We start from the raw sequence: 23688 nt of genomic DNA on the forward strand, positions 1-23688 counted from the left end.
AACCGCTTCCCATCCCTACTCAAGCTTGGACCAATATATCCATGGACTTTGTGGAGGGATTACCGAAGTTCGAAGGCCGGGATTGCATCTTAGTGGTAGTTGACAGATTCACTAAATTTTCCCATTTCATTGGCCTAATTCACCCTTTCAGAGCTCAAGAGGTGGCCCGCCTCTTCCTAGACAGAGTGGTGCGGTTACACGGCATTCCCAATCCATAGTCTTGGATAGGGATGAAGTCTTTACCAGCCTTTTTTGGAGAGAGCTGTTCAAGAGCTTGGGAGCTAAGTTACACGTCCTCAGCATATCACCCGAAATCAGATGGCCAGACTGAGGGGGTGAACCAATGCTTAGAGACGTACTTGAGGTGCCTATGTTTCCTACAACCTAAGGGGTGGCATAGCTGGCTATCCTTGGCCCAGTGGTGGTACAATTCTTGCCACCATAGTTCCATCAAGATGACCTCGTTCGAGGCCTTATACGAGTATAAACCCCCTCTATTATCAGCCATAGCAGGGGAAGTGACAGTGGAAATAGTGGAATCCTATTTGCAGCAAAGGCAGCAAGTGCTACAGGTGTTGTAGGAGGAATTGGCCAATGCTCAGAACCGCACAAAGCAGTTTGTTGATCGCAGGAGGACTGACTGAGAATTTGAAGTAGGGGATAGGGACTATCTAAAGTTCAGAAAGGCCCACATGTAGACCTTAGCTCCAGGACAACACTCCAAATTAAGTCCAAAATACTTTGGCCCCTACCCTATTGTGGCACGGATAGGCAAGGTAGCATACAAACTTCAGCTACCCTCGGAGTCCTAGGTACATCCTGTGTTCCATGTCTCTCTACTGAAGAGGTTTGCAGAAGTTCATGCAACCAACACAACCCTACCGACCCTACTACCCGATCCTACAGAGGCTTCAGAGCCTGTGGTTATTATGGATAGGCGCATCATACATTGACACAAGGCCCCTTTGATGCAAGTTCTGGTCTGGTGGTCCAATCTCTATCCGAAGAATAACACTTAGGAGTACCTCCCTAACTTACTCAAGTAGTTTCCGAAGGTGGTTGGCCTACTATGAACTTCTTGAGGGCAAGAAGTTGTTGAAGGGGAGGGTAGTTGTCACAAGAACGATTGTAAATGGGGGTTGTAATTAGCTAACTGTTAGTTGATTGTTAGAATAAGCGGGAATGTTGGTTAGGCAGTTAGACAAATTGAATTCAAATATTTGTAATTGGGCAAGTGGCCTTTGGCGCCGAGGGATGAGCTGGAGTAGTATATATAGCTCTGATGCCACTCTCTCGAATCATCTAGAGAATTATCAATACATACATTCCCTCTCCCGCCAATTCTCCCTCTCTCTCTTTCTTTTCCCTCTCCCTTCAGTTCTTTGTTTGTTCTTCCTCAAATTTTTCCTTGCTTCTTCTCGGATTGAGGAGAATTATCACCTATCAGAATTAGATATCGACATTACCTATTGTGATAAGACTATCTTGTATATATATTTATTGGAACCCTTCAAGGGGAATAAGGTGGAATATCTTTTCAGCCATTTTTGACATGGTATTAGAGCCTTAGAATGTCGATCACCGATCTTTGTGATTTCTGATTGTCGTGACCTTCATTGATATTCAATCTTCTTACATAGCTGTCAACATCCCACAACACCATGACTAATTCAGCTAATTCTAGTAGTACAACAGAGGTCTCATTTGTTGGAAGTAATGGTGTAATCTTAGGAGGAGAACTACAAAACATTCAACCGGCCTACAAGTTGAATGGAAGGAATTACTGAAAGTGGTCTCAGTTGATCCAGATGTTTTTGAAGGGTAAAGGAAAGCTCAGTCACCTTGGGCCAAAGGAGAGTGATCTTGTAACCACCCCATTCCTAAATAAAAATCCCCTCCTCATTCTAAGGAGGGGATTTTTATCTCACAATAGAAAAAAAATACTTGATCTACTAACAGAAACAGGAATGTTAGGAAGCAAGGCTATTGACACCCCAATTGAGCCCAATCACCGGTCAGGAGAGGTCCCAGAAGATAGTGTGGTAGACAAAGGATCCTATCAAAGATTAGTAGAGAGGCTCATTTACCTAGCGTACACTCGGACGGACATTGCTTATGTAGCAAGTGTGGTCAGTCAATTCATGCATAATTCAAAGGAGACTCACCTAAAAGCAATATATAGGATGGATAGGCATTTTGAATGTATGACATTCACTCTCAATCTTGAGGGAGAGTGTTAGAAACTACATGAGATACCTTGTCCATATTCTTGGACTTGATATGCTTGATTGATATTGCTTTCTATAGTTGTGTGATACATCTTCTAGAAGATTATGTTTTTTTTTTTTTTTTTTTTTTGTATCCTGAATTGTATATATTTCCAAATCTACAGTAGGAAACTGCCTAATCTAGATTTGGAAGCTGCCTATTGTGATAGACCATCTTGTATATATATTCATTGGAACCCTTCAAGGGGGAATAAGGTGGAATATCTTTTCAGCCATTTTTGATAGGAATCCTTCTTTTGAAGGGATAGGCCCAGCCCATATATCTTCCCAAAATCTGACTAAATCACCTTTCCTGACTGACATCGTCATGCCCTCCTTTGTGACCCTTCTAGCCAAGGGGCAAGAGAGGTAAGTTTGAAAGAATATCCCTCCAGATGGAACTATGTCAGTTTTTTTATTTCCAGCTCTGATAATGTAGGGGAGAACAGGCCATATTTGGTTTTATAACTGATTCCTGAAGTGAACAGGTTTATATGTTCTCAAAGATATGCAACTTCGCAGTGACATAGAAACAAGAACCGATCCGTAGAGTGGGGTTAGAGAGAGAGTGTCTCCCTGGGGAGGGGGGGGGGGGGGGGCGATTTTCTTGCGATTTTCGATTCCTTCTCACGGCTGCCTCACTGTTTGATTGTCTTGCTCGTGATTGCATGTTCCGTTCAGCGATTCTCTTCCTAGAGTCTCGCCTGTTCAGTGTTGGACTTTTCTGTTGATTTGTTTAATCCCATCTAGGTCAGTGACGAGCTTCCACGAAGCAGGTTCAAAACTTTTCAAATTCCGAAATTCCCGCCCGACTTATTTTGAATTTTCAGCGTCAATCTGGGCCTCCGATCCTGGGTTGCTGACTGTGTCTCCCCTCAGTGGTGGTCCCCGACCACCATTTTCTTTGTTCTCTTGGTGATTTCGGTGCTGGGGCCTCAAGCCATGTCAGATCAGTGGGGCTTTCTGGGCGTTTAGGTGGCTTTTACTTTCGGTCATCCTCCATGGCCAGTAAGGAGGTTCCACCCACTAGTTTGACAGAACCAGTTGTTGAAACTGGAGTAAATGCCGACGCTGGGTCATCAAGTAATTTATTGAAGTCAGATGGAAGCGATCTGGAATCGTCCACCAAGTCTTGCACCTTGGGTGACCAAGACACTGTTTCGGTCAACCTTGTGGAGGGGACCAATAAGGTTTGTCCTTCTGTTCCCTCTGACCCTAAAGGATCTGCTCCATGGGCGGGTCTATTTAAGAATGCCAAGAAGCAACAGGTTCACGGTTTTGCTTTGCCAAAATTTGAGAACGCTGGGGAGATGCTGATAGTTGATCCACTAGAGCTGGATAACGTCGAGAGGGCCCTGGGCTACTGCCTTGTGGGTTATTTTGCTGGGAAATTCCCAGGCAAGCAAGCCTTACTTAAACTCTGCAACTCATGGGAGATCCCATACCAGTATTTCCCTCACTCTAGCAGATGGCTCATTTTTAAATTTGAGGATGCTCAGTCAAGGGATCAGGTGCTTCGGGGAGGGCCATATTATGCGTATGGGCGTCCTCTGTTTCTAAAGATCATGCCCGAATGCTTCGAATTTGATGAGACAATGGATCTGCACTTGCCTCTTTGGGTCAAATTTCCAGGCCTTCCCATCGAGTTTTGGAACCCAAACCTGCTAGGGAGGATTGCATCAAGATTGGGGGTGCCTATTACGAGCGACAGAAATACCGCAACAAAAGAGAGACTCTCATTTGCTCGAGCTCTCGTGGAAGTTGACGTTTCCAAGGACCTGGTCCGTGAGGTCGTTATAATGATGCCATGCGGGAAGCTTCGTCACCAGCATGTTGTTTATGAATACGAGCCACAGTACTGTAAGTATTGTATGGTTTTTGGTCACAGTCATGAAGTTTGCAAGACCAATCAGCCAAAGCCGACGCCATCGGAAGAGCCAGTTCCAGCCACTAATCCTGAGGTGGGCAAGGAGGCCCCTGATCCAGTTCCAGCCACTAAAGAAGTTCCCGAGGTGGACAAGGATGCCCCTGATCCAGCTCCAGCCACTAAAGAAGTTCCTGAGGTGGGCAAGGAGCCCCCTGATCCTGCCTGCTCTCAGCAAGAGGATCCTCCATTGAAGGAGCAAGAACAGGTTCCGGTTCCTGTTAATGCCGAAGAGCATAATCCGATTAAGGGACAACTTGAGGTGGCAAATACTGAGGATGAAGGAGAATATGAGGTGGTGGTCTCTAAAAGAACGAGGAAATCTGCCAGATCGAAAGCTGCCAAGCAGAAGATGGAAAAAGAATCCTCTTCAAAGGAGATGGAAGCTTCTGTTACGCCCCAAAGTCAGCTAGATCCCAGGCCTCCGAAGGCTTCAAATCCTACCCAAGGCCGTCCAGGAGCTAAGGCAATCAAGATTCCAATGGAATCAGATAAGGCATCTAAAGCCCCGAATGTTTCTGATAGCCGCTTGGCAGAGAAGTCCGTTAAATCCCATGTCTTCTCAAGGAGGAAGGGCCCTGCCCTTCGTTCACAATCATGATTATCTCTTGCTGGAACATCAGGGGCCTCAACATGCCTCTGAAACAAAATGGGGTTAAGCGCCTCATGGATCAGCATCAAGTAAATATTATGTCCATTTTGGAATGTATGCTAAATCCGACTAAACTGCTCAAGATTATGAGCCGGAAATTCCTTGGCTGGGATGAGATAAATAATTTTCAAGTGCACTCTGCTGGGCGCATCTTGGTTCTTTGGGACCCATCTAAGCTCAGCTTGGAGCCATTGGGGATCTCCCCCCAAGTTATTCACTGCCACATTCGGTGTAAGATTTCTGGTAGCTCTTTTCATGCAAGTTTTGTGTATGCATTAAACTCTGTGTTGGGCAGGCGTTCTTTATGGCAGGATCTTAGGGACTTCGGGTCTGATCATTTGGGGCCATGGATTGTTATGGGGGACTTTAATTGCGTTCTCCGGGCCAACGAGAAGATCAACGGGGCAGATGTCACCCCTTATCAAACTGTTGGGCTGTCGGATTGCTGCTTATCTACGGGGCTCTCGGACCTACCTTCCATCGGATGTTTCTTTACTTGGACGAACAACTCTGTTTGTTCCAAGTTAGACCGTGTGATGATAAATCACGATTGGGCTGCTAGCAACCTTATGGGTCATGCCAACTTTCTGCCAGCGGGATGTCTATCAGATCATTCCCCATATGTAGTGTCTCTTCTCCAGCAGCAAAGGCCCCAAAGGAAGCCCTTTAGGTTCTTTAATATGTGGGCGGATCATAGTGATTTCCTCAGCATCGTCAGTTCTATTTTTCATCAACATGTATTGGGTACTAAGCAATTCAGTTTATGTATGAAGCTTAAGCTTCTCAAGGGGCCTCTTAGGTGCTTGAATTCAAAGCACTTCAGTCACATCTCTTCCAGAGTGGCTGCTGCAGATAAAGATCTTGAGGAAGCCCAGCTTTTGCACAATGCCCATCCTCATGACCAGAGCCTTCTAGCTCAAATTTCCATGATGCGGAAGCGTGCCTTCATCTTAAAGGAGGCTGAAAGATCTTTTTTCCAGAAACAAGCAAAGTGCAGCTATCTTAAGCTCAGTGACAGGTGCACAAAATTCTTCCATGCTATTGTTAAGCGCAATTCTAAGCGTAATTTCATTGCAGCCTTAACTAGGGCGGATGGGTCCGTTACTTCCTCCTCAGATGAGGTTGCCAGCGAGTTTATTCGATTCTATGAAGGCTTGTTGGGCTCTTCCAAGCTTTGTGAGGCCATTGACCCCCTGATCTTGCATTCTGGGCCCTCTATTTCATCGGAACAAGCTGCAGCTCTTTCCCAAGGTGTTTCCAATGAGGAGATCAAGGCTGCCCTTTTTAGCATTGGGAATGATAAGGCCCCTGGCCCTGATGGGTTTTCCTCCCATTTTTTCAAGCAAGCTTGGCCCATTGTGGGTGAGCAATTTACTGAGGCCATTCACGAATTCTTCTCCTCAGGGTCTCTGCTTAAACAGATCAATCACTCTGCCATTGTTCTTGTTCCCAAGTCAAAGCATGCCAGTTCAGTTGGAGATTTCAGGCCCATAGCTTGCTGCTCTGTAACATACAAGGTCATTTCCAAAATCTTAGCTTCAAGACTTGCTTTGGTCTTGGACTCCATTATTGACAGTTCACAGTCAGCCTTTGTTAAGGGCAGGAGCCTAATGGAGAACGTTCATTTAGCCCAAGAGCTTCTTCGAAATTATTGCCGCAAGAGGACTTCTCCTCGTTGCCTCATAAAGGTCGATCTCCGGAAAGCCTTTGATTCTGTTAACTGGGGCTTCCTTCAGCAGATTTTGAGCGGCCTTGGTTTCCCCTCTGTTTTCTCCAAATGGATCATGGAGTGCGTATGTTCGGCCTCTTATTCCATTATGGTTAATGGTGCTATGCACGGTTTTTTTAAAGGCCAGCAAGGCCTTAGGCAGGGAGACCCCTTGTCTCATTTTCTATTCGTTCTTTGCATCGAGTATTTGTCAAGATCCCTCAAGAAGGCCACAACGAATTCTGACTTTAATTTCCACCCGAAATGTAGCAAGCTGGGCATCTCTCACCTTGCTTTTGCTGATGATTTGATGTTATTTGCTAGAGGAGATGTTACCTCCGTCAGAATTCTCATGGGATGTCTCCGAAATTTCGAAGCTTGTTCGGGGTTGTCTGCAAATGTTCTAAAGTCCAGCATTTTTTAGCGGGTATAAATGACAGCGATTTAAGCGACATCCTTGCGGCCACCAGCTTCTCTAGAGGAGATCTCCCCTTTCGTTACTTGGGCATTCCCCTTGCTGCTGTGAAGCTCAAAGTCATGCATTATGGGCCTCTTACAAACAGAATTTCGGACTGCATCAAAGCCTGGACTGCCTCCTCGCTTTCATATGCTGGCAGATGCGAGCTTATCAGAGCAGTTTTGTAGGGGGTTGAGTGCTTTTGGCTTTCTATCCTGCCAGTGCCTGCAGCTGTTTTGGAGAAAATCTATAGGATGTGCCGGATTTTCTTATGGAATTCCAAGGCTGCTCTTGTAGCTTGGCGTGATATATGCCTTCCTAAATCTGAAGGGGGGCTTGGCCTTAAAGACCTTCAGAGTTGGAACTCTGCGTTGCTAATTAAGGTGCTCTGGAATATCCATCGCAAGAAGGACTCCTTGTGGGTCCAATGGGTCCATCAGCGCTACCTTGCCTCTGGTTCTATATGGGAGCTGAGGGCCAAGAGGGATGACTCGCCCCTCATTAAGAGGATCCTTGCCTTACGGGATGCTCTATGTGCTGCCAAAGGTTCTTCCTCAGCTGCCATTAGTTTGCTTTCGGATTGGGCCAGCGGCGAATCTCTAAATCTGGCTCATCCTTATAATTTCTTTCGGCCGAGGGGCAGCAAGCGGGCTTGGGCTTCAGTTATTTGGAACTCCAGCATCATCCCCAAGCATTCATTCATCTTGTGGCTTTGTGCCAAGGACCGAATCCTTACTAAGGACAAGCTTCGATATATGGATCTCGATGGCAGTTGCCAATATTGTGGGTCAGCGGAGGAAACTGTGCAGCACCTTTTCTTTCACTGTCCAGCGACTTTTAGAATATGGAATCACATAAGGAATTGGGTGGGACTCTCCCGTGCAATGTCCACTCTTTCTAGTGCCCTCAAGTGGCTGAAAAAGGAGGCCCGTGGCACCTCTTGGCATAGCAAGCTCAAGCGCATTACGTTGGGCTGCACCGTTTACCACATTTGGACTGCTCGCAATCGCCTTATTTTTGAAGGGCTCCTAGCCCATTTCGATTGTATCATTCATAGGATTAAAACCAGTGTATACAGGGCCATGTTTTCCTTGTATCCTCAGGTTTTAGTTCAATTTGAGGCCCTTGCCATGTTTCGTTAGTTGTTTTGGCAATTGCCTTGTTTCCCGGGTATGCCCGGTGTACATTGTGCATTTTTGATCTATATATTTACCTTTCGATCAAAAAAAAAAAAGATATGCAACTTCATCAATCAACATTAATGTATGTCTCATGTCCATGTACAACAGTTTGCTCAACAATTAAAATATGCATTCCTACTTCCCCATTGTTATGCAATTTGAGATAATATGGTTTTGGACATGTCTCATAAGCTGGGTGTTCAAAAATAAAATAATATTAGTACAACATGCATGCAAGAAATACACCATAACACAAATCCCCACTCATAGTGATAAAGCAAATGAAGTCCTCTTAATTATTTTTTTTTGCCTGAGATGTGCTGAAATCACCTAAATAACGCATTAAGACAACATAAGGAGTAATAAAACAAAAGGACTAAAATAAATCTCTATAACCTAAAACGAGCATTCTAATCAACGAATGGATTGCATTGATGAAATGAGCACAAAAATTGGAGTAGAAAGAGTTTAAGGTTGGTTGTTGATGTCATTGTCGTGATGTCAGTGATGACGTCAGCATTGTGCTAACGTCAGCTCACTAACATTAGCAATGGCATCATCAAACTATTGACGTCAGTATGACATCAACACATGCCATATGCCATCTTGCTCCAGTTTTAAAACTCATTCCATTCATGTGATTTGTTCTTTGATTAGGGCACTAGTTTTAGGTCATTGGGGTATTTTAATTGTCATATTTTATTTTATCAGTTTCTTATGTTATTTTTATGCATGTTGTTTAGGTGATTTAACACGTCTCACGCAAGAGGCAAATAAGGAGGACTTCATTACTTTATTACTGTGAGTGGGGATTTGTTTTATGGTGTATTTCTTGCGTGCATGTTATACTGTTATTATTTTATTGTTGTACAACTTGTTTTATGGTGTATTTCTTATTGTTCGAAAATCATATCATCTCAAGTTGCATAAAATTGGGGAAGTAGGAATGCATATTGTTGAGTCTTGGATCTGATTCCTCACACAATTAAACCCTCTCTCACACCCAAATACTTACCCGATAGAAATAGAAACAAAAAGAAAGTAAGACAGATCAGAATGCAAAACAATAACAATAAAAAACAAGAAGCCTTATCCTGGTTCGGGCAAGAAGTTGCCCTACATCCAGACTGCCAGATGATGCTGATAGAATCCACTATCAAAGAAACAAGAATACAGCACTTCTTCCTTGATCTCTTCATCGCACACACTTAGGCTATTAATCTATAGCCTCTCTCAAGAAAACAAAGGACCGAGCACTAGCTCTCTCTCTATTCTCCAACTCCTATGTGCGAATACAACATAAGGATTCTCTTTTGCTGCTAATACAACAGAACCTATCCGCCTCTATTTATAGAAGATAGAGGCGGTTACAACTTAAGGACCGATATGCAAATATAAGGAAAATACATGGCTTAATCGGAAATAACCTAAGTGACATTTCCGTTACATTCTAAACACATAAAACATACGAATATAAAACATTTCATAACAAACAAATCTGCCCTTTACAGAAACTAACAGCTATACTAATACAAATTCTAACACATATTTTAATTGTTGAATATAATGTTGTACATGCACATGAGATATGCATTAATGTTGATTAATCAAGTTGTACATCATTGACCACATTCAAAACCTATTAACTTAATAACATTGAAGTTATATTATTATTTTCATGTTCATGCTATTGGGAGATCATGCTAGGATATTGCATGCTAAATGACACTAGGACTTTGTAGAATAAATTAATGTCGAGTAGTTTGATTTACATCTGTAATTAGTTTTGTTGTTGTGTTGTTGTTGTATTTAGAAGGTTGTTTAGTTAAAGTTGTTAATACAATTGTTGTAATTTGTAATAGTTTGTTAGTAAGGGTAGCTGGTGCATGTATATATCCAACTATGCCTTATTTCTTTATTCAACTAATTCAAACCTACTGAAGTTCATTTTCGACTTCTTCTCGTTTTTGTGTGTCTCTTTCTATTTTACATCTTGAAACCCTAACTTTAGATGGTATCAGAGCCATTGACTAACGTCCATGGCTACCAATCATGAACCCAGTTCTTCTTCCTTGCCTCGTCCTTCCTCCGCTCTGTCAATGAAATCGCAATCCGATTTCTCCTCGGTTGCAAAGGCTTTTAACTTCGTTCCAATCAAGCTGGACACCAACAATTATCTCTTTTGGAAGGCACATAATTTGTGACAGTTAGGGCGTTTGATTTGATGTCATTCATCAAGAAGTCTCCACCACCAGTGAAATATATTCCAGATCTTGCATGTGATGGATCTGATTCTCTGATAGTTAATCCTCCCTACACCAATTGGATCTGATCAGATCAATTGCTGTTAGGATGGCTCTTCTCCACAATGGATAAGGAGGTACTCGCACAGGTGATTCACTATGAATCATCTGCGGAGGTATGGTTTTCACTTGAAATTCTTTATTCACAACAAACGGTAGAGAAGTCTTTTTAGTTGAAGCAACAATTATGATCTATTAAGAAGGATTATGTTTCTATCAATGAGTATATTCTGAAAATCAAAACCATAGATCATGTAGTTGCCATTGGTGAACTTCTAAGTGACAAAGATTTATTGCTGGCCATTCTAAATGGACTCGATCATGATTATGAGACTATGGTTAGTCTTATTATATATCAGATGGATGATATAAATTTGGAGAAGATTCAGTATTTGCTATTAATGCATGGGCAACATTTAGTAGCCAAGAATTTATTTGTTTCGTCGGTTCATTTTGATTATGTTGCTTCCTTATCTATGAATGTCAATGTTGCTTCATATTGGTCTAGAAATGGTAATGGATTTGGTAATAATAGAGGAGGATTTGTGTCTCGAGGAGGTAATTACCATAATAGAGGAGGAAGAAGTCGTGGTAGGTCTAGTGGAAGAAGACTATATTGTCAACTTTGTGGAAAACCTGGTCATTTTGTGGATAAATGTTATCATCAATTTGATAGGAATTTTCAACGAGTTCCTAATCAGAATTTTGGTAGAGGTGGTTCGCTAAGGGGGCCGATTAGGCCAAAATCGCGACTACCAGGGGCTGCCTAGCGCCTAGACGACTGCTTAGGCTGATTTTTAGAACACTAGAATGAACACGTCCATAACGTAACCAAAATCCGAAAACAACTAATATTGGATCCACTTGACGATCTCTTACCAATGTTATCCACAGTGGTCTTCAATTTGCACCTCCACCCGACTGACTACGGAGCGATCCTTTCCATCACAATCACTTGCCTTTCCCGCATAGTGAAGGCAACAGGAAGATGAGATGGCGACCAAGAAGATCGAAGAGACAAGCAGCGATCGACAAAACGACCGGCAAACGACAACGGAGGAATATCCAAAAGGCCACTCTAAACATAAGATTCTTGTACAGAAGATGTAGTCTTCTATTGTTGGATAGACAAATATGAGTAACCTTCGTGATTGAGGGATTCCTATTTCAAGATGTAAAGACATTTCCAAAATAGAAACCTCCCCAACCAAAAAGAAAAAGCATTTCTCATGTAGGTAGTAAGTGTATCTGAGCATGAGAAAGATAACACGAGTCACTAGGTACTAGGGCCAAGATGGTTAAATGTTTATAATTTATGATGGGTGTTTAGAGTCAGCCTCTTATCTCATGGGAGTTGGATTCTATCCGTGTTGTACCTTCTCTCACCAAAGCAAAGTTGGAGATGGATCAGTAATGCATGCCCTCTATCAACACCTATCTTGGCTTGCCACAATGATAATGATGTGCCCAAACCAAGGAGGAGGTAATCAAGCTCCTAAGTGCTGGCCTTATGAAGTCTTCTAAAACCCATCTTGGCGTATGATTGTACCTTTTTTTAAGAAAAATGGACAATTCTCATTTAGATTGATTTACATGATCTAGACAAGCCTTATTCAAAAGATGAATTTTCTTTGGAATCTGAAGAAAGTCTGTGGAACGTGTACCTTGAAAGCCCAACACATGTAGAGGTGTCAAGGTGGTAAAAGGCTGTGTCTTCTCTTTCCTCATGATCATGGAAATTTTCCTCCTCTTGAAAACTCATGTCAATATATCAATTGCCCATTCTTCATCTAAAGTAATTCTAGAGAGATTTATGCTAGCTCGATATAGTGCCGCTGAAGTGTCTGGGCATTTTTCTGCATGCTTGGTGTATGCTGTAGAGCATTTGTAGTCTCCCACTTTCTAATGTAGTTGCAATGCTTTCAATTTTGCCTCACAGAATCGTCAAGCTTTTTCAATGCACTGATATTCTCCAATTTAAGATCTGTCTGCAATTTGGCTGAGAAATTATGCAAACTAGTCTCCATTTTTATATTATGGGCTTGAGCTAGTGGTTATTGTCAGATCCGAAGGCTTTGGCAAGGGTGAGATCGAATATTTGGGGAAATTTTGGAGGGAAGAATTGAATAGAGGGAAAGAGTAGGAGGGAGGGAGAATGATAGGGAGAGAGAGAGAAGAAAGAGAAAAAATAACAGAGTTGGAGGGAAAAGATCAATTCATTAGCATGATGATCCCCATCCTCTGCTATGGCTTATTTATAGCCTAGCTATACAATCTTCCGGAGTGTACAACCGGAATGGCATAACAGCCATAACCACTACGTACAAACAATAATAGCAGGAAAAGAACACAATTACAGTACTGCCCCTAGGAATGTGACAGTTATATTGCTGAATTATCACCTCTAGACTATACCACACTGCCAGTAAGATGTTAGAACTAAAACGCCTATGCTTGCTATGGGCTCAAGTAACACTGTAGGACGGGTTCAAATTATGCAAAGGTCAAGTAACAACCGTTTGAGTGGAGGCAAGACCTGGCATGGTAGCAGCTGTGCTTGCTCCGAATTTTGGGGATAACTCCTTTCAAGAGGCAGCCTATAACCAACAAATCTGCCTTGTTGATCAGCAATTAACCCAAAGAAATTTATGCTTGATTTTCCTTAAATTGGAAATCTCATTCCTGAGTAAACTCTTCAAAACAAGTTAATCAAGAATTGAAATGAAGTGCTATCCAGCTTTCCTTATTTCAGAAATTAAATGTATACAATAAAGGTGTAATAGGAGCCTAAATCATTTTGTAAGGGCCTTACTTTCATAATTTTTTCCCTCTTTTGGTGTTTTTAGTTCCATTTACACTTTCAGCATTTGTTGGCATCCTTTGGAGTTCTTTTAGGGTATTCTTTCATGTGGAAAAATTCTAAAGTTACTAGGAAACTTGTTTCTAGACGCATATTTGAATTCACAGTCAATGTCAAGTTTTAAACAGTTTTCTTTTACTTACTGAATAAAGGAATCATCTGGTAGGGTATGCTATGCACTTGTTATACGTTGTTTATAAGGAATGTGTTTGATCACAAATCCTACTGCAAGTTGAATGCAACACCCAATACAAAGAACTTATAACTGAATAATTAGATGAAAAGAGACCATCATTGTTATTTCCTGAGGTGCGTATTCCGATGCGTAATACTCTTGAATGATGATATTATCAATGTAAAACATTTAACTTTGATCCAATTAAAATAAGGATGTCAGCTTATTTGGATCACCTAAAGTGGGCAGAGATCACTGACCCAGTAAAGCTGAACTATATTAACTAAAATGAATAATCTCATTTTGGTGTAAGATCTTAAGTAATTCAAGTTCAGTAATTGTGGTAGATTTCCTTCAATATCAGGTGGTGGAGAATTATACACATGGGGCTCAAACGAGAATGGATGTCTTGGCAATGGGTATCGTCTCCTTAGAACAATTCTAAAAGCAGATCTTGGGGAAATGTGATTCTTTTCCTGCCTGGTTACCATTTCAAATATATATGCCCCATTGCTTAACTGATGCGTTTTATTTTTTCAGCCGTACAGATGTTAGTCATTTACCAGAGAGAGTTCAAGGCCCATTCTTGACCACTTCTGTTTGCCAGGTTTAGACTGCACCCAATCCCAGAAACATCTTTTGATTGTGTGTTAATTTGTTTAGATTTTGGTTATACATACTTTACCATGTAAATAATGAGGTCGTAATATGTATGTGCTTTTTGAGGCATACATTGGATATCCAAAGCTCTAGGGAGGGTGGATAAAACCCATAGCCTCGTACATCAGGTGGTACACAGTTTATCATGGATGGGCTAATCTACTAGGGACATATATTTCAATTGCTCGTTTTTCTTGCTTGTTCTGTGTGGTCTTCTAGTTCTAGAGGCTCATAAGATCAGTAAAACTATTGTTAGTTAGCTTAGATGACCTCTAGAATGGAAATTTTCTGGGCCAAACTTTTGAATTGATCTTTCTTTCACAGGTGTCCTGTGGTTGGAAGCATACAGCAGCAATTTCTGGTAAGATTGATTTAAGATCAACAGACAATATTATATATTATGTTTCTGCTCTACCGGTGTTTGCTTAATTTCTCATTGTGTCTTACTGCACAACTATTTCCATCCACGTAATCTTTTGAAATTATCATAGCTTATACGCATTCGTATTATAACACTAAAGTTACATCACCTGAATTGTTTGAAAGGCTTGGTTCTCTTTGGGACTCTCCATAGTTGTAACACTCTAATTTTTAGAAAGAGACAAATAAGAGGGAAACAAAAATCCAAGAGGAAATAGGATTTCTAAAGTTCTTGTAAATTAGGATAATTTAACATTGCAAAGAAATTGGAAATGAGTTTAGATTCTAAATGAAGATTGAGATAAGAGTGATTATCATAGTTGTGGAGGGATTTAATGGGGCTGAAATTTTGAATTAAACTTGATTAAGTCTGGGATAATTATACATATATAAATTATTGGAAGAGAATTTGAAAAGGATTTGGATTGACTCAAGGATAATTGAGAGATAAATCATAAACATATATGGATATTAAGATAACATATATGGATATTATCTTTTTTTGATCAAATTGGTAAATATGTATAAATGATCAAATGTACAAGCAATCACTGGGCATACCCAGGAGACATGGATTACATCCAAAAAAACCCTATAGGCCCAAAGCTAGGTCTTCAAAATGGACCAAAACATAAGGATACATAGCAAACATTACTTTGTATACAAAGGTTTTAATCCTATGAATTAGTCTCTCAACTGAAGGCTGAACATTCTCAAAAATTAAACAATTCCATGCTGCCCAAATTTGGTAGACTGAACAGGCTAGAGCGATTTTCTTAGCTTTGCTTATCCAAGAGGATCCTCTAGCTTCTTTCTTCAACCATTTGAGGGCACTAGGGACCGAAGTCATGGCTCTAGAGATACCAATCCATGATCTTATATGCTCCCAAACTGCCAAGCTGAATGGGCAGCGAAAAAATAGATGGCCAACAGTTTCCTCAGCTCCATTACACAAGGGGCAGGTGCGATCTATGTCCAAAAATAATAGCTTGTCACGAGTTAGGATGCTGGCCCTAACACATAACCATAACACGAATGCATGCTTAGGTACAAGGCATGAATGCCATACAGTCTTCGCCCACACCTTGACACTTCCTTATCAAAAGAAATCATAGGCAGCTTGCAAATCAAACCTAGGGCCATTGGCCCAGCTCTCAAGCAGGCTCATAGCAGCCTCTGCTGAACCTCGCGCCTCACACATGGTATCCCTTATAAGCATCATCCTCTTCATCAGAGGGGAGTCATCATTCCTTGCTTGCCTCTACCAAATGGAGACCGAATGCAAGAACTCATGGTGAATCCATTGAACCCACAACGTGTCCTTTTTGTGGTGAATGTCCCAAAGGTTCTTCACAAGCAAACCCGAGTTCCAACTTTTAAGATCCTTAAGGCCCAAGCCGCCCTCACCTTTAGGCTTACAAACATCTTTCCAGGCAACAAGGGAAGCCTTGGAGTTCCAGAGGAACCGTCTGCATAGGCTATAAATCTACTCAATGACAGCAACAGGGACGGGAAGAATGGAGCACTAAAAACAGACCACTCCTTGAATCACAACCCAGATAAGCTCCGGCCTCCCCGCATATGATAGGGAGGCTGCTTGCCAAGCTTTAATATTTTCTGAGATCTTAAAAATAAGCGGCTTATAGTGATTGACCCTAAGTTTAACCGCTGCCAAAGGAATACCCAGATAACAGAAAGACATTACTCCTTTGGGAAAACCAGCCACGTCGAGAATACATTGGAGATCCTGACCTTCAATACCAGCTGAGAAGATGCTAGACTTGAGAGCATTATCCTGTAGCCCCGATATAGCTTCAAAATGCTTAAGGCAATCCATAATGATGCGAATAGATGGCCCATCCCCTCTGGCAAACAACATAAGATCATCAGCCAAAGCCAAATGAGAAAGCTTAAGCTTATTACACTTGGGGTGGAAATTGAATTCAGAACCATCAGTAGCCAAGTTAAGGGCTCGAGACAGGTATTCCAGGCATAACACGAACAGAAGAGGAGACAGGGGGTCTCGTTGCCGCAGGCCTCTCTGGCTTTTGAAGAACCCCTGCATGTTACCATTGATAACCAGCGAATAGGATGCCATAGACACACATTCCATAATCCACATAATAACCAGGGGCGGGAATCCAAGACCTACCAAGACTTGCTACAAGAAATGCCAACTTATAGTGTCGTAGGCTTTGCGAAGGTCCACCTTAATGAGACATCGAGGAGAAATCCTCTTACGAGCATACTTGCGCAGGAGCTCTTACGCAAACTGAACATTCTCTGCCATGCTTCTACCATGGATGAAAGCAGACTGGGCCTTATCAATAATATGATTTGAGATGGATAAAGATATGGATTAGGGTTAGGATTAGGATTACCATTATGGAATTGAAAAAAAATTCAATTCCTTGTAGAAGAGGAAATTCTTAATCTAAAGTTTGGAGAGAAACTACTTGTTGAAAAGGGATTAGGATTAATAAAGTAAATGTTGCGGATAAATAAGAAGAAAAACCTATGCATTAGCTGGTTAGGATTTGATAAGGATTATGATTAATTGGGGAATTAGAAATAAAAGGGGAAATTTAGCCCAAAACCAAATGGGATTTGGATAAAACCTAAGGGGCTTATAAATACAAGCTTTGAGGAGGATTAAATCATCAAACTTAACTGTGAGCATGAGTGAAAAGTAAAATTGCTGGATATTTATGGATTTTCTCTACAAAGGTGTTAGGTGAGTGGGTATTCTTGCACTAGTATGCTTTCAAATGAATCCTATGCATGTTGAAAATTATTTTGATATAATAAATGTTTTCAATTTCATTATATGATATCTATTCTTGAATTGTTGATTTAAAAACAAATTGAGAACAAGAATTAATCAAATAATTTTGAAAATATTATTGATGGTGTTAGCATTGATAAAAAATAAAACTTGGGAGCTCTCTTCTCTTCTAGCGGGGGAAAAGATTGTAAGCTGTAAGTGGGTTTTTGTAGTCAATGCAATGCTGATGGAACAATAGAGAGATTCAAGGCAAGGCTGGTAACAAAGGGATTTACCCCAAGATATGGAGTAGATTATGAGGAAACATTTGCTCCAATTGCAAGAATGAACACCATTAAGATGCTATTGTCCTGTGCTGCTATATTTGGTTTGGAATTAAACTAGCTAGATGTTAAGAATGCTTTCTTACATGGAAACCTGGAAGAAGTCTATGGAGGTTCCACCTGGCTTCACAAGTCCAGAAAATGAAGGGAAAGTTTGCAAACTAAAGAAGGCTTTATATGGTCTGAAACAATCTCCCAAAGCATGGATTGATCAATTTAGCAAGATAGTAATTGCATCTGGGTATCAACAGAGTAATGTTGAACATACCATGTTTATTAAGAGAGTAAAGGACAAGGTCACAATACTTATTGTCTATATGGATGATATAGTGGTGACGGAGAATAATTCTGAAGAAATACTCACGCTAAAGGAATACTTAAGAGAAGAATTTGAGATCAAAGATTTGGGCAAGTTAAGATATTTTCTAGGAATAGAGGTTACCTAATAAAGGTATCTTTATTTCTCAAAGAAAGTATTGGGATTGTTAGTTCTATATAATGGCAAATATATCCCAAGAGGGGGGGAGGGGGGTGAATTGGTATTTGGGTAAATTTTCGATAGATTAAAGACTTATAGCATGCAGGACACTATGTTTCGAAACATGATGAAATATGTTTCAAAATAAACCTTTCTGTTAAGCATGTTTCGAAATATAAGTAAGTATGTTTCGAAACCAAACTTTCTGTCAATTATGTTTCGAAACCTACTATGATATGTTTCGAAACTTTCCTCTCTGTTTTGCTTATTTTGAAACTTTTAGCTTTTGAAAACAATTCTTTTGAAAGCATGAACAATGAGAATAAGGAAGTAAAATAGTAAAGCAAATTGCACATGAGATTTATAGTGGTTCGGCACCCGCCTACTCCACTACCTTCAAGCTTACCCACTTGAAGGATTTTCAAACACAATCACTTTCACTAGTGATCAATCACACCAAGGGTTTTACCACGGTTCACCCTAAAACCTTACATAATGAGTTTTTACGAGCTCAACTCAAACCTTACAACAAGATAAATAAAAACTTATCTTTTACAACTCAACAGTTTGAATGTAATGAAATACCTTACCAAATAGTTGTTACAAACCTATTGGTATGGGGTAAGGAGAGCTTGAAAGAATGAGAGCGTCGGTTTCAGTTTGCTTCTCTTTTTCACACCACAATGCACACCAAAGATTAATTGAAAGGATCTTCTTTGAGAGCTTGTTGAAGGAGTTTCATTCACTTGTGCTTGTTTATGTAGCAATATCTCTTGTAGGTGTGTATACTTGTGTATGCTTGTAAGAGGTGCTTCTTGTCTTCAAAGAACTGATATATATATCAACAAATAGAATTTTGGCTAATTATAACCGTTAGAGACAAGATGATAAAGTAGGTTTCGAAACACACATTATAGGTTTCGAAACAACACATTTTTACACAAAGGATTCGAAACATACATATCATGTTTCGAAACATTCAGCCTTTACAACTAAATATGCACTGGGAGACAAAATGAGTAAGAGACAATTGCTTTTAAAACAAAATGATTTTGTTTTATTCTCCACTTACAAAATATTTGAAATTAAAACATCAGGGTATGGAGATTAAGTCAAAAGGTGACTTTTAAAATCGCTTTTGAATTAAAGTGGAAAAGCATGTCAGTTTTTCAAATATTCTGCTGACAAAGTCAGATGTTTTGAAACATGCTATGAAGGTTTCGAAACATACTTCAAAAACATATATCAAAACATATGCAACACATTTTTAAATGCTCTGCTGACAGAATTGACAGAGGTTTCGAAACATACTATATAGGTTTCGAAATATAGCATATAAACTTAGCAAACAATGAAACCTTATCTATAGACATTTTGAAACATGTATAGAAATATGGCAGAATGATGTTTCGAAATATGGAAAGTTAGTTTCGAAACATGATGCATGAATTTTGGGTTTTCAAACATTTGAACATTCGCGTCAAAACATTAATCATGCTTGTTTCGAAATATGAAATACTTATTTCGAAATATGAGGATCTCATAAAGATTTTTCATTCTAAGATTGGTTTTTCATTTAAACACATTTTCTCATAAATCAAAAAATATGATACAATAGGGATGTAAACCAATAGACTCACCAATTGAAATTAATCATGAGCTAAAGAGTGATGAGGGAGAAGGAGTTGCCTGAGGCAAATACCAAAGGCTAGTTGGTAAACTAATATATCTTTCTGACATTAGGGCAAACATTGCCTATGCTGTTGGAGTTGTTAGTTAGTTTATGCAAAATCCAAAATCCTCTTGGTGTTGTATATTAGATCCTATGCTACTTAAAGTCAACACCAGGGAAGGGTTTATTGTTCTCTAATAGTGTGCATGTAAATATTGAATGGTTCAGTGATGTTGATTGGGTAGGATCATTTGATGATTGCAAATTAACATCAAACAAATGCACCTTCATAGGTGGAACTTTAGTTACATGGCGATGAAAAAACAAACAGTTGTGGCCTGATCTAGTGCTAAGATTGAATATAGGGCAATGGCTCTTGGTGTTTGTGAGCTATTATGGCTAAGGAAAGTGTTGAAATATAAGTATTTTGAATATAGAATATTCTTTGTATATCTTAGAAGCTACGTATATTGTGTATATTCCTCTTTCCTTTTTTGTTATTTTCCTTTTATATTATTATTTTCCTCTATAAAGAGAAAAGGGAAATCATCGTATAATCTTAAGAAATAGAAAAATATATTTTTTCTCAACCTTGTTTAGATGGTATTATAGCAGGAATTAGGGATTAAATCACAGTCGTTCATTGTGAAACCCACAAGAACTACCGCCGTCCTTTCACCGATCGCCTGTCACCGCTGCATCCTTAGACTGTCGCCGCCCTTACATCGGCCGCTGCCTCTAAGATCGAGAAGATGGTTCGTGAGATGTTGGCAGCTAGAGTTATAAAGCCAAGTGTCAGCCTCTATTTTAGCCCGGTGCTGCTCATGAAAAAGGACGGGGGGTGGAGGTTTTGTGTAGATTATCGGGCCTTGAACAAGGTAACGATCCCCAACAAGTTCCCAGTTCCAATTATTGACGAGTTGTTAGATGGACTACATGGGGCTACGATTTTCTTGAAGCTGGATCTCAAATCTGGTTATCATCAAATTCGAGTCAAGGCGACGGACGTTCCAAAGACTGCATTTCGAACACACGAGGGCCATAATGAATTCCTTGTTATGCCTTTCGGATTGACGAATGCACCGGCCACCTTCTAATCCTTAATGAATGACATATTTAGGGAGTATTTGAGACGATTTGTACTAGTATTTTTTGACAATATATTGATTTACAATCGTGATTTTGAATAGCATGTGCAGCACTTGCGATGTGTTCTGAAGGTGTTGGCTGAAAATTAGTTGTTTGCAAACAAGAAAAAATGTTTATTTAGGTAATTGGAGGTTGAGTATCTAGGCCATGTCATTTCCCAATAAGGGGTGTCGGTTGATCGCTGCAAGGTGCAAGCCATGATGAATTGGCCCACACCCACAACTTTGAAGGAATTGAGGGGATTCCTTGGTCTCACGGGGTATTATCGGAGGTTTGTAGGAGATTATGGAAAGATGGCGTGGCCCCTCACAGAGAGATTAAGGAAGAATAATTTTTTTTGGAATGTGGATGCTGAGCAAGCTTTCCAGCAACTCAAGATCGCGATGGTATCTCTTCCGATATTAGCATTACCAGATTTTGATCAGCCATTTGTCATTGAATCTGATGCTTCAGGGCAGGGATTGGGGGCGGTGTTAATGCAGAATCACAGGCCTATTGTGTACTACAGCCACGCTCTCAATCTGTTGGAGAGAAAAAATCAGTTTACGAAAGGGAGCTGATGGCCATGGTGTTTGTAGTTCAAAAGTGGAGGCATTACCTTTTGGGAAGAAAGTTCATTGTGAGGACAGATCAGAAAAGCTTGAAGTTTTTGTTGGAACAACAAAGGGTGAGTCCGAAGTATCAAAGATGGATGATGAAATTGATGGGGTTTTACTTCGAGATACACTATCACCCCGGGTTAGAAAATAAAGCAACAGATGATCTCTCGAGAATCAGTCACTCGACAGCCCTATTAGCCTTAACGATTCCAAAGGTGGTTTAACTAGACCAGCTGGCCCAAGAAGTGGAAAAAGACGCCTACCTACAGGGAATTATAAGGGAGCTATAGCATGATCCTTCTTCCCAATCAGATTTCTAGCTGGTGGATGACCAATTCCTCTACAAGGGGCGATTGTTCCTGCATAAGGGCTCTTCCCTAATTCCAATATTATTCCATGAGGGTCACGATGGAAGTGTTGGAGGCCATTCAAGGTTCTTGAAAATGTATAAACGAATTGCAACGAGTGTGTATTGGCCCGCATGAAGAGTGACATACGTCAATATGTGAGCAGTTGTGACGTTTGCCAGCAAAATAAGTATGAATCCTTAACACAGGGGGGACTTCTACAGCCTCTTCCTATTCCAGATCATATTTGAGATGATATAGCCATGGATTTTATTGAGGGTTTACCAAGGTCGGGCCATATGAATTCTATACTGGTGGTGGTGGACAGACTCAGTAAATATGGGCATTTCATTGGTCTCAAACATCCGTTCACAGCAGGAGTAGTGGCAGGGATTTTCGTCAAAGAAATAGTGAGGCTTCACGGCATGCCCTGGTCTATTGTTTCGAATAGAGACAAGGTATTCATGAGCCATTTTTGGGAGGAGTTGTTCCGGCTCCAAGGTACTAAACTTAATCGCAGCATAGCTTACCACCTGCAAACGGACGGGCAAACGAAGGTCCTCAATAGGACCTTAGAGACGTACTTATGTTGTTTTGCATCATCGAGGCCTAAGGGATGGTATGTGTGGCTGCCATGGGCTAAATTGTGGTATAACACCTCATACCACACTGCTTCCAAGGTAACTCCTTTTCAAGCAATATACGGGAGGGAACCGCCAGCCTTGATCAGATTTGACAAGGGAACTACTTCCGTGTCTGCAATGGAACAACAATTGATGGGGAAGGATCAAGCCTTGGAAGAAGTCAAGAACCAACTGCCAACGGCTCAAGCTATCATGAAGAGGGGAGTTGACTGAAAAAGAAGGAATGTTCAGTTTGTTGTGGGTGACTTCGTCTATTTGAAACTAAGGCCCTACTAAAGGAAGACCCTGGCTGTCCACCCTAATGAGAAGCTGGCTCCTAGGTTCTATGGGCCATTTGCAATTGAGTAGAGGGTTGGGCCAGTGGCTTACAAACTGACGCTACCAATGCACTACCATATTCACCCTATTTTTCATGTGTCACAGCTAAGGGAGGCAAAGGGAGAAGGGGGAACAAGAGTGGAGATTACCCACCATCTGAATGCTGACCTAGAGATGAGGGTTGAACCCGAGCGGTGCTGGGAGTTCGGCCTGGTAGGGGCACTAATTTGTGTGGGCTGGATGTCTTGGTCCAATGGAAGTGTTTACCCCCATTAGAGGCAACCTGGGAGCCCTACAACATGATTCAACAACAATTTCCTACTTTTCACCTTGAGGACAAGGTGAATGTGCGGGAGGGGAGTAATGATAGGCCACCAGTGTACCGGACCTACCAAAGACGCCACAAGTAGCAACAAGCATGAAGGTTAGAATAGGGAATCAACACATGCAAGTGTAACAACCAGCATGTGCACATGGGGGGTAGAATTGTAATCCACATGCCGAGGGAATAATTAGCATGTGCAGGGGGGATTCGGTTAGAGAGGAGCAGGGGAGAGGTATAAATAGCTGAGAAGAAGAGAAGAGGATGGCTAGTTTTTTGGTAGAGAATTCTGGAGAGTGAGGGCCTCTCGAATGCCTTGGGTTGTTCTTGTTTCTTGCTGTAATTTATGAAAATTATTGATATTGGGCTACAAATTTGGAAATCCATCAGGGATTTCATCAGAATGCTACATTTGCGTTGGGGTGTCCTGCTCGTGAAGCCAAG

The 23688-nt window shown here is 40.9% G+C and overlaps 1 protein-coding gene across 3 annotated transcripts in view; it reads left to right on the plus strand.

Annotated features, from left to right (window-relative positions):
* The window catches only part of LOC127804757 (ultraviolet-B receptor UVR8), a 118515-nt gene that overhangs the window by 74989 nt on the left and 19838 nt on the right, over positions 1-23688 (plus strand). Inside the window, exons 11-14 of one of the 3 annotated variants that reach the window (XR_008023722.1) lie at positions 8933-8990; positions 13892-13946; positions 14068-14134; positions 14512-14548. Coding sequence is in view for 2 of the 3 variants with exons in the window: in XM_052341732.1 (XP_052197692.1) it covers positions 8933-8990; positions 14068-14134; positions 14512-14548 (162 nt within the window). In the remaining variant the exon portion in view is untranslated. The remainder of the gene's footprint in view (positions 1-8932; positions 8991-13891; positions 13947-14067; positions 14135-14511; positions 14549-23688) is intronic. The other 2 variants (XM_052341732.1, XM_052341734.1) reach the window with 2 other exon arrangements.

This window comes from Diospyros lotus, chromosome 6, assembly GCF_014633365.1.
Source record: "Diospyros lotus cultivar Yz01 chromosome 6, ASM1463336v1, whole genome shotgun sequence".
Classification (NCBI taxonomy): Eukaryota; Viridiplantae; Streptophyta; class Magnoliopsida; order Ericales; family Ebenaceae; genus Diospyros; species Diospyros lotus.